At 27.4% G+C, this 12,736-nt stretch overlaps 1 protein-coding gene across 2 annotated transcripts; it reads right to left on the bottom strand.

Annotated features, from left to right (window-relative positions):
* Window positions 1-1,913: 1,913 nt before the first annotated feature.
* Window positions 1,914-12,536, bottom strand: LOC129989449 (zinc finger protein 883-like). Of its 2 annotated transcripts, none has more exons than XM_056097992.1 (2): window positions 12,136-12,536; window positions 1,914-4,887 (listed from the first exon to the last, which is right to left on the bottom strand). In XM_056097992.1, the coding sequence occupies exon 2, from the start codon at window positions 4,636-4,638 to the stop codon at window positions 2,545-2,547; it is 2,094 nt and encodes a 697-aa protein (XP_055953967.1). In that variant the 5' UTR covers window positions 4,639-4,887; window positions 12,136-12,536; the 3' UTR covers window positions 1,914-2,544. The 2 variants fall into 2 exon arrangements, with proteins under 2 accessions (XP_055953967.1, XP_055953968.1); XM_056097993.1 differs by having other exon boundaries at window positions 12,299-12,536.
* Window positions 12,537-12,736: the final 200 nt, after the last annotated feature.

The following is a 12,736-nucleotide window of genomic DNA, read 5'->3' as shown; positions in this document are numbered from 1 at the left end:
AAAAATATTCTTAAGAACTGATTATAATTAAAAAAAAAAAAAAAAAAAAAAAGGAGAAGCAATTCCTCGAATATCAACTACGAGAATCATCATCAATATTTCTACAGAGAAATGTGTTTTTCAAGGATGCATTTTAGGACCGATTATAGTTTAAAAACGAGAAAGAGAAATTCCTCGAATATCCTGTTTGAGAATCAACATTAATATCTCTAGAGAATTTTTTTTTTTTCTAGAGATGCATTTTAGGACTAATAAAACGAGAAGAAGCAATTCCTAGAATATTCACTAAGGGAATCATCATTAATATTTCTACAGAGGAACTCGTTTTTAAGGGATGCATTTTAGAACCGATTATAGTTAAAAAATGAGAAGGAGCAATTCCAAGAATATCAACTACGATAATCATGAATAATATCTCTACAGAGAAATCTGTTTTTCAGGGATGCATTTTAGAACTGATTGTAATTAAAAAAAAAAAAAAAAAAAAAAAAAGAGAGAAGGAGCAATTCCTAGAATCTCATCTACGAGATCATCGTTAATATCTCTACAGAGAAATCTGTTTTTCAAGGATGCATTTTAGAACCGATTATAGTTTAAAAACGAGAAGGAGCAATTCCTAGAACATCCACTATGAATCATCATTAATATTTCTACAGAGAAATGTGTTTTTCAAGGATGCATTTTAGGACCGATTATAGTTAAAAAACGAGAAGGAACAATTCCTCGAATATCGTCTTTGAGAATCATCATTAATATCTCTAGAGAATTTTTTTTTCTCCAGAAATGCATTTTAGGACTAATAAAACGAGAAGAAGCAATTCCTAGAATATTTACTAAGGGAATCATCATTAATATTTCTACAGAGATACTCGTTTTTAAGGGATGCATTTTAGGACCGATTATAGTTAAAAAATGAGAAGGAGCAATTCCTAGAATATCAACTACGATAATCATGAATAATATCTCTACAGAGAAATCTGTTTTTCAGGAATGCATTTTAGGACTGATTGTAATTAAAAAAAAGAGAAGGAGCAATTCCTAGAATCTCATCTACGAGAATCATCGTTATTATCTCTACAGAGAAATCTGTTTTTCAAGGATGCATTTTAGAACCGATTATAGTTTAAAAACGAGAAGGAGCAATTCCTAGAACATCCACTATGAATCATCATTAATATTTCTACAGATAAATCTGTTTTTAAGGGATGCATTTTAGGACCCATTATAATTAAAAAACGCGAAGGAACAATTTCTCGAATATCGTCTTTGAGAATCATCATTAATATCTCTAGAGATTTTTTTTTCTCCAGAAATACATTTTAGGACTAATAAAACGAGAAGAAGCAATTCCTAGAATATTCACTAAGGGAATCATCATTAATATTTCTACAGAGAAACTCGTTTTTAAAGGATGCATTTTAGGACCGATTATAGTTAAAAAATAAGAAGGAGCAATTCCTAGAATATCAACTACGAGAATCATGAATAATATCTCTACAGAGAAATCTGTTTTTATGGGTTGCATTTTAGGACTGATTGTAATTAAAAAAAGAGAAGGAGCAATTCCTAGAATCTCATCATCCTAGAATCATCATTAATAATTGTTTTTAAGGGATGCATTTTAGGACTGATTATAATTAAAAAACGAGGTGTTATAATTCGAGTATCTCCTTCGATAATCACCATCAATATCATTGTTGATACAATTCTCAAATTACACCCCAACAACCACATAGATCAAAACGTATGTGGATGATTAGCGACAAGAGGTTATGGAACATACAGGATCTACACAAGTAATCTACAAATAACTAATCATCCGGATAAATGCAGAAAATTAAAAATCTTAATGCATTTTATTAGTATGGAATTTACACACACAAGAAAAAAGCACTTTCCAATGAATTTACTAAATTATTGTATATTTCACAAAAGGGATAATTTTCCATTTCTATGAACACGAAAGTATTTATTCAAATCAACTTTATGCAGAAGTTTATACCAGCATGCTTCGCCAGATGAAATTTTTTTCTTTGCGTGAGTAGGAAAATGTTTATTTAAATATGAGAAAATCCTTTGCCACATATATCACAGGAGTAGGGCATTTTACTTCTATGAAACCGATAATGCTCATTTAACTTTACTTTTTGAGAGAATACTTTGCCACATGCATAACAATAATAAGGTTTTTTATTGACATGAATTCAATAATACCTACTTAACGTGATTTTCAGGAAAAATAGTTTCAAAAATAAGGCTTTTCATTCGTATGAGATCAAAAATGAGGAACCAAACTATTTATGTGAAAAAAATGCTTTACCACATATATTACAAGAATAATGTTTATTTTTTTCTTTGTATAAGTTCGATGATGCTCTTTTAAATGACTTTTCTGAGAAAATTGTTTTCAGCATTTATCAAAAGAAAAACTCAATTGTATGAGAAAGGCAATCAATTGTATGAGTCAATTAGTATGGTAATAAATTGTATGAGAAAGTCAATGCTTATTTAAGATATTTCTGAGAAAATTCTTTACTATGTACATCACAAGAACAGTTTATCATTTGTATGAGAAAGGCAATGTTTGTTTAAAGCACCTTTATAAGAAAATTTTTCACTACATACATCACAAGAATAAGGTTTTTCTTTTGTATGAATACGATAATGATATCTCAAACCATTTGTCTGAGAAAATGCTTTACCACATATACTGCATGAATAAGGTTTTTCTTTGGTATGAGTTCGATAATGTTGATCTAAATGATATTTCTGAGAAAACTGTTTACCACATACGTCACAAGAAAAGGGTTTATTATTTGTATGAGAACGGTAATGCTTCTTTAAAACACACTTCAGAGAAAACGTTTTACTACATAGATCACAAGAATAAGGTTTTTCATTTGAATGAATACGATAATGTGGATTTAAAGAACTTTTTCGAGAAAAAGATTTCAAGCATATTTCGCAAGAATAGGGCTTCTCATTTGAATGCGATCGAAAATGACAATCCAAACTACTTTTGAGAGAATATACTTTACCACATATAGCACATGTATACGTCTTTTCATTTTTATGAGTCCGATAATGCTCCTTTAAATGACTTTTCTCAGTAAACTGTTTATTGCATACATTACAAGAATAGTTTTTTTCATTTATATGAGAACGGTAATGCTTTTTTAAAGCACATTTCTGAGAAAACTCTTTACGACATACGTCACAAGAATAAAGTTTTTCATTTGTATGAATACGATAATGAATACCTAAACTATTTTCGTGAAAAAATTCTTTACCACATATATTACAAGAATAAAGATTTTCTTTTGTATGAGTTCGATAATGCCTATTTAAATTATTTTTCTTCAAAAATTGTTTACAGCATACATCACAAGAAAAAAGCTTGACATTTCTATGAGAAAGGCAATGCTTCTTTAAAGCACTTTTCTGAGAAAACTGTTCACTACATACATTGCAAGAATAGGACTTTTCATTTATATGAGAAAGGGAATGCTTTTCAAAAGCAGATTGCACAGAAAACTCTTTACTACATACATCACAAGAATAGGGTTTTTCTTTTGTATGAATACGATAATGATATCTCAAAGCATTTGTCTGAGAAAATGCTTTACCACATATACTGCATGAATAAGGTTTTTCTTTGGTATGAGTTCGATAATGTTCATCTAAACGATATTTCTGAAAAAACTGTTTACCACATACGTAACAAGAAAAGGGTTTATTATTTGTATGAGAATTGTAATGCTTCTTAAAAGTACATTTCAGAGAAAACTTTTTACTACATACGTCACAAGAATAAGGTTTTTCATTTGTATGAAAACGATAATGTTGACGTAAATAACTTTTTCGAGAAAACGGTTTCCCGCATATTTCGCAAGAATAGGGCTTCTCATTTGAATGAGATCGAAAATGACAATCCAAACTACTTTTGAGAGAATATACTTTACCACACACAGCACATGTATACGGCTTTTCATTTGTATGAGTCCGATAGTGTTCATTTAAATGACCTTCCTCATTAAACCGTTTATTGCATACATCACAAGAATAGAGTTTTTCATTTGTATGAGTCCGGTAATGTTCATTTAAATGACCTTCTTCATTAAACCGTTTATTGCATACATCACAAGAATAGAGTTTTTCATTTGTATGAGTCCGATAATGTTCATTTAAATGAACTTCCTCAATAAATTGTTCATTGCATACATCGCAAGAATATGGCTTTTCATTTGATTGAGAATTGTAAGGTGTATTTAAAACAAATTTGTGCGGTAACTCCTTACTACTGACATCACAAGAACATTCACTTGTATGAGTTAAAGAATGTGTCTTTAAAGTTTCACTGCTGGAAAATTCTCTTCCACATACATTACAACAACACCGTTTTTCATTTGTTTCAGAGCAAAAACGTTCATCGAAATCAGATTCTCGAGAAAATCGCTCACTGCATATGTCACAGGAATATCCTTTTTCTTCTGTATGCGAAAATTCTCTATAGCAAATACTGCACGTATGAAGTTTTTCTTTCGCGTCTGTTCTAAAATGCTGACTTAAAGCCTTTTTCTCAGAAAATTCCATACCTAAAGTATTGCAAATGAAATGTTTCTTAGTTGCTGGAGTCATACATTGATTTTCATATCATTACTAAATTGCTTTCATAAAGTGATCACTAAAGAATTATATATCATTCATATTCGTCTTGATATATAAGTTCATTCATTACGTTCGGCATAATTTTTTGGCCCAAGAAAATGAGTAGTAGCTGGTTCAACAAGAGGTATCCACTTTGAATTACGTCAGGAACAGCATAAAATTCTGTTTTATTTAAAGAAATATTTCTTTTTGTAGCATCCAGTCATCCTCAGGCGTCATCTGGTAAAGAAAATATAATTTTAGTAACATTTATATTAATAAAATTATTTATTATGCGGAAGATGAATAATTTAAATTAAAAAATGAAACGATGTTTTTATTTTTCATAAATGATATTTGTTACGAAGAAGCTTAGAAGGGACAATGTTATTACATGATAACAATTACCAATCTAAACTGAGATACATATAATTAATGTATTCAGTGATGCCAGTATAATTAAATGCTACACAATTTTCGCTCTGATGCTCACTATTAAATATAAGATAAATGTAATAATGAAAAACGTAGATAATATTTTCATTCCCTGAGAATGGCAATGCATAGCTTTAAAAAAAAAATCTGTAAAATGGCATTATTATACTGTGAAAAATTTTAGAGATTGATTAGTGAAAAACTGATTATAATTAAGAAGTGTTATTTGCAAATTAAGAAAAGTGAATATTCTTATTTTCAGATATCGTATTTTGGAATACAATGTTATTTTGTAAATACTTATGGATAAATTAACATTTTAAAATTCTCTAACTGTGAATAAAATATTAGTTGCAAATAAGGCAGCTGCAAATAAACTGCCATTGCCAAACTTTGCAGTCTTTGAACTTTAAAGGGGGGGAGACATAGTTACAATTTTATTTCGAAGCTGATATTTTTTTATATATAGCAAATCCAATTTTGCTAATTTAGGTATTCGTTTAATGTGAAGCTTCATTTAGTTCTCACAATTTTCTAAAATGAGTAACTACGTTAAAAAGTCCTTTTTTTTTTTTTTTTTTTTTTTTTTTTTGCTAAAATGTGAATTTTTAAAATTTAATATTTGATCCGGCTTTATTATAAAACTATTTGAATTTTGTTCCCAAGTCCATTTTTTGGTTACCCTAATTTTTATATTTCCTACATGCCGTTTTAATACTATTTTACATTTTTAATTGCTGTTTTTTTTACAATCTAATTTTTAATAAAATTCTCTTAGGAAAAACCACATAAATTAAAATTAAATGCATATTTTTGTTTAAATTTGATATATAATTTCTTAAGAAGTTCTGCTGTTCCTGGATTAGAGAATAACTAATCATTGATTTAGAAATATTTTATATTTGTTTTAATGCTTCACAATGCGAAAAAAAAAAATGTTAATTATGATTCGAATCCCAGTATTTAAAGTGTAGTTAGAAATAAGGCTTATTCAGGAACTAAATAATATATTTCTTAAGCTATCTGTAAAATTTTAAGAAAATAATTTGATAAACCTTTAAACTAAAAGATTTTTGATTTACCCTGAATATCAGACGGACAAGCCAACTGGCTGTTGCAGGCAGCTAATATTATAAGCGATCTGTTCGATTAGCTTATATATTAACTTTCCGTTTCAAATCAACACTAAGGCTATTTTGGGACGGACCTTGTAATTTTGAACCGCGGTTAAATGACGAGGACGACACCTGAGCTGGCACCCTCTCTCAAAACTTGCACATCACACCAGCGGGAGGACGTTTGGTCGCAACAGATCCGCTTACACAACGGTTCTACAATGGAATCGAAACTCTCCGGTTCCGAAACCGAGACTTTACCACCAGGCCACCGCGGCCCATAACGAGCTGCTCGCTAAAGGTGACAAGAAAAATATAATTCTTCACATCAATTATAATATTTTTAAGTTTCGAAGTATACGTTAATCTCTAACAGTTTAGAAATGAGCCATTAGAACATGATTCATCACGACTATTTTAAAGTAGTCGTCCTGCATAATATAAATTATTTTTTTCCAGCTCAACTTTTCAAATATATATTTTGCAACTTTGCTTTTGATTGCAAGAGAGAAATTCATTTCCATTGCAACCAAAATAAATTTTAATGAAAATTTATCTATATTTTCTTTTAAATAATAATGTAAATGTTTCAATTAATTAATTAATTTGAGATAATGGAGTTAGTTACATCAGAAGATTTGGGCAGGGATAATTTTTAGAAATTATATATAGATATGATTCCCATTCTTTGAAATTGAGAACTATGATAGTCATAAACTAGTTTCACAATATGTAGGACAAATTTTAAATAATTATAAAATTTAACATATAACAATAAATCTAAAGTTTTTAAATGGAAGTGAAATAAAATGAGTAATAATTGAACAGTTATGAAATTTAACATAATTATAATGATTGCAACATGATTTCTTGAATAGTAGTGATCATGAGATCAGTATTAAATGATTATCACTAGATAATCAAAAATCTATTTGATCAAAAATCCATTTGATTGAATCCTGATCGTTTGAACACACACCAATTTATTTAAAAATGAGTACTTGTAAACTCATTTATTTAAAGATTATTTTTAAAAAAAATGGCTAAAATCTAAATACTTTTGGTAGAAAAATTATTTCAAAAATAAAAAGGTTCTGCAAAATATTAATTTATTCTAAGAAAAATAGCAGTTTTGTAAAAAAAAATTTTAAGCATAAGAAATTTACTATTCCATTCCTGTTTAAGAAATTTCTAACCCTAAAAATAAATGTTAATAAAAAAACTCATCTATTGAAAGAAAAATAACAACCTGCAAGACCTAACAAGTGAACCCACATCAGTGTTAATGTTTTAATAATAAAATAGATTTTTTCATAGTGATCATATAAGCCATTTTTTAAAAAGTTATGGATTATATATTAGTATTTTTATAACTGTAATATAAAAATGCACTTAATTTTTTTTACTTAAAAAAATTAAATAATAAAATACCCCCCCCCAAAAAAAAAAAAACCCTGAAAATGTCCAATATATAAGATAGAAATGATCAAAAGAAAGTTAATAGACCATCTCATACATACCCAGATTAACAGATCAAAATATATATCATATCTTTAAATTAAAAATTTAAGTTTCTCATTTCCTGTCCATGTAATGTTTAACTAAACAAAACAAGCAAAATTAATATTCATATATAATTCTGATGTATAATACCTACTGTAAAATATGAGCAAACTTAATATCACTTCAGCTTTCAAAAGATCTGGCAAATTTCATCTTTACATAAAAAAGAATAGATTAATCTCAACTAATAATGGAAGTGAATATATGTTTATGTTTATGTTTATGTTGGACCTAGAATTACCAAATTTTACTTAAATATATGTTTATGGGGAAGGGGGAGAGGTGAGAATAAGTATCTTGGAATGATTTTGTTTCCAAAATTTTAATCAACTAGAAATAAAAAGAGATTTGAGCATTTTATCAGTGAGAAATTATAAAAACATCATAAAAAGTTTTAACCATCTTAAAATCAATATATATACTTTTTAAATGATACCAATTTAACTGTCATATATTTTTTTCTTAATTTTTACAAATTTCTGAAGACATTTTTGTGTATCATTTACATCATAATTTTCATTACTCAAATAGTTTTTTTTTTCTACAAGTATTTGCATTGTAGTAATACATGTTCAAGTAATACATATTATACTTACTACATTCTTCAAGTTCAGAGAAAAAAGATAACTATTTCCTTCATTCTTTGGAAATTATTATAAAATAATTTTTTTACTTTTATTTTAACTTCATATTATACATATCACTGACTCACTGCTAAAAATGATCAAGTCAAAATATAAGAAAAAAGGTTTAAATGTGCTCGAGTTGGAAAATACTATCTTTATAACAGTGACCCAGAAATAAGTTCCTACAGTCAACAGTAATTAAATGAATTAAATCATTTTCATTCAACAACAGGCAGCATATGTCAGATTTGATATTAAATAAGATGATCTAAATCTAAGCACTTTGATTAATGTTTCATTTTCAAAATATTTTGCAATTTCACTAAGGATTTAGAAGAAAGATTAACACATACAAATTGACTGATCAATAAACAATGGGTATTATTTTTTCTAATCTGAATTATATTGCTAAAAGAGGAATTGTAAGCTTAAATCTAAGCTTCTTCAGTAACTATTGATGTTATATTATTTTAATGAAATTTATTGGGCTTTTATATTTGTTTAATTTTTTATTTTGTGAAGTGAGATAAAATTAAATAAGATTCACAACATAAAATATTCTAACTACTTACCATGGAAGTACATTCTTTGTTAGAAACAAAATTTTATATCCCTTTTTGCAATAATATTAATAAAAATAGATCAGATCATTTTGTATTTTAAGTTCATTGATGATCTTGTCGTAACATGTTTCTATCACATAAAAAAATTGTTATCAGACATCAAAAGTAAATGCTGCAAACAATATAAAAATATTGTAATGCGAAGAAAATAAGCTATGATTTTTCTTATTACATAAACTTTAAAATTGCATTTTCTTACAAAAAGCACTGCTCCTTTTAACAGTGTGCCTTTTGTTCTTTTATGTAACTCTGTAAGTTAAAAATTATTTTAACCCCTTAAAAAAAAAAAAAATGGAAATTTGTGCTTTTATCTTCAGTGAATAAATGCTATTTTAGTTTTAAGACTTTTTTATTACATCCAATTTATGTGTCTCTATTTTAAGGCTTGTGAAATATTTATTTTTTTATGTAAGATAGTAATAGCAAGACAGATTTTTTTTTTTTTTTTTGGGTCCTGTAGTTTATCCAATGGCCGAAATACTTTATTTTGATTTTCAAAAAACATATAAAAAATCTTAGTATTTAAATCTTTATTTAGAGTAATTTTTTTGTCATAAGTATAGAAAAGTAATAAAATAAATACTCTAAAAATTATTAAGTTAGAAACTTGTGGCAATTGAAAAGTCTTTTTATTCACTTTAAAGTTGTCTGGAAAAAAAATCAGATGGGAGAAGTTTATTTGCTTATATGAAATGATTGCTATCACATTTGCATATTTCTTTGACAATAGCTTGATTGGTAATAAAATTAATTAAATGTTCAAGCAAGATCCATGGAAGGATTTGATTTTCTGGAGCTTTCCTTGAATATTTAACTGCCAGTTCATTTTCTGAGATGCCTTAAGAAGCTGACATGATTAGAAAAAAATTAATAATAAAGATATCACATCTATTATGAAGAGAGATAAAACATGAATCTTATTGCAATAAAGAATTTGAGATCCATCTTAGTAAATCTATGATAATTTTAAAGGCAAATTTCCATAATTATTGAATTTAGTCTTACTTTAAGTTAAAAATCCTTGACACAAACACTTTCATCTACTTCTAATTGTTGAATTAATAATTTTTATTAAGAAAAATGAGTACCCTATAGATACCTGTAATGCACATGGAACTTTTTTATTTTATTTTTTTGGATTTAAATCAAATTGATGTGTTGGAAGTTACTTCCTATTAAAGAAGTTAATCATAGTACATTTCGGAGAAAAAAATTAAAAGGTGTCATGTCTTAAATTACTTCTGAATTTGTAGGAAAGCTATTTAAAATTTTAAATTAAGATGTTGAATATTCGAATATAAAGCAAATAAGAATGTATCATAGTTGAAGAAATATTTACAAAAATATCATACATATAAATTGCAAATAAAAGATACATTATTTTGTTGCAATACTCTGAGAGCAGTAAGAAAAAAGCAGCCTATGAGAAGCATTTTTATTTGAAGGTAAAATAACATTTTATGGAAGCTATGAACACAACTGACTCAAATGCAGATGATATCAAAAATAAGTAATTTGAGTGACTGAGTTGTGATTAAGTAGCAGCTTATGGCTGTACGTAGGCTGATTTAAAAAATGTTATTTCCTAAACAAACAAATTCCTAAAAAATAATAACTCTATAGGTTGTATTAGGACTAAAATATCTATAGATATTGAATTATAAAAATCATTTATTATATAAAGATAATACTAATTATTAATAATATAGTGCAACATTAATCATTCATTTAATTTTATAAGTTGTATGCATTTGAAATTTATTACTTTCTTATAGTATATTACAGTAATTGAATCCTATTGATAAATAAGAAAATCATTAATAATTATGATTAAATTTTCAAAAATTTTACTGTTTTTATCATTATTTAATACTTGTGATTAATTGCATGCCAGCAATTAAACACACAAAAAAATGGCAAATATGTCTTAATTGTTGTAGACAGCTATTAATTACTATAAATATTATGTTAAGTCATATAAAAAATCTTACCATGTTTACCACTGATATACAATTAAGCCTAAAGTTCACCTATAGCATGCAGTTACTGCAAAGGCACAATTTTTTCATATACATATTAATAACAAGGTTACATTCACTTCGTTATTGCAGATTTTAATTAAACCAAGTGTTTGCTTAAATAACATGCTTACGAATATAAATACTTTACAGTCAAAAGTTGTTATAAATAAAAAAATAAATAAAAATACACATTTTCCCCAACTTTTAAAAAAATTAATTTAAAATAAATTGTTAGTATGTTGTTAAGTTAAAAATGAAATATGAAACTTAATTGGTCAGCTTATACATAAATTTTGAACTTTCACCAACTTGGATACATAAAATTCTGATGATTCTGGAACATTGATAATCATAGGTTTGATATTTTTTGAAAAAGAGAAAATTATTTTTGATTGAGTATAGAATGTAAAATTTATATCTATTGATGAAAATTCTGTGAATATTTGTTGATACTAGAGAGCATTATTTATTTTAGTATTTAGTAGAAGTTCAAAATTTCAAATGATATTACATGATAATAAGATTACATGGCACTAAGCCAAGTCCATGGACTTGGAACCGTTGTATCCCCTTATTCAGTTACAAGTTTTTACAAGTTATAAAAATTTTCAGTTACAAGTTTTGAACTTTTAAAAATTGTTCCTTTTCCATTCTTATCTAAAATTTTGCTTCTAAGGTTATGTTAATGTGGCAATAAAAGTAAATGATTCATATTAGAAAATATTTTATCATTTTTTTTAATAAAAAACCTTTAATCAAAAGGTAGGTGAATGTTGTCAATTACGGCTGTTAATATATGCAAAATTTAGCAGTGATTTTTATTAATTATGCGATTATAAAACAATAAAAATGTGATCAGGACTTTTCAATGATGTGCCTCCATTATTTTAGGATTTTGAAACAGTCTGGAATAGGGAAAGATCAGAGAGAGATTTTTATTGCTGAAAATAAGTGCTATAAAACAAATTAATGCAAAAAGTTATGTTTTTAATCATTATTTGATAGGTTTATTATCTTCTTGAGATATTTACAGTATGGTAAGTAGTTGTAATACTCAAGAAAATAATAAAATAAAAAGGACGAAAGTGCAAGAATAAAAGATTACCTGTAGTGTCAACAACAGATGGAGTTAAATATTGATATTTTCAGACAATTCAAATCGCCTCAGTTGAATACATATTATTAATTTCACGGTAATTTTTTTATTATGCTAATACCCACGCGATAATTTTATACTTGGAATTCCGTATCAGAACAACTGCATTTACTTTTGTCTTTGTAATCGATCGAGATCAATCATCCAGACATTCCGCTCATGCTCATATTGGAAGTTGAAATTTCTCCTGGCTTTTCACACCTTGGAAAAGACGAAGGCGTTATTGGTGGATGCGGGGGTGGAGCTGGGGAACAGCTCATTCTCCCTCAAGTTTCAATCGATTATGGTGAAAAGAGAAAAGGAGCTTCAGCAGCAGGGTTGCCGCTGAGAAAAATATTTTCGTCAAGATAATCGTGGAGGTCGCGAGATAATGAATGATACACGAGGCAATAGCTATTGGCCGAATAGAAACAAGAATTTTTGTATGTACGCTACAAACTTTGCGCTTCTTTTTTTTTTTTTTTTTTTTTTTTTGTTCGCTTGCAAACTTAGTCTCCATGGGATAATGGTGCTTGGGGAAAGCTAGATTTAATGTAACTATAGCGATGTT

Source organism: Argiope bruennichi, chromosome 10 (assembly GCF_947563725.1).
Source record: "Argiope bruennichi chromosome 10, qqArgBrue1.1, whole genome shotgun sequence".
NCBI classification, from domain to species: domain Eukaryota; kingdom Metazoa; phylum Arthropoda; class Arachnida; order Araneae; family Araneidae; genus Argiope; species Argiope bruennichi.
The sequence above is the reverse complement of the archived record's forward strand: the minus strand, read 5'-3'. Positions and strand labels throughout refer to the sequence as shown.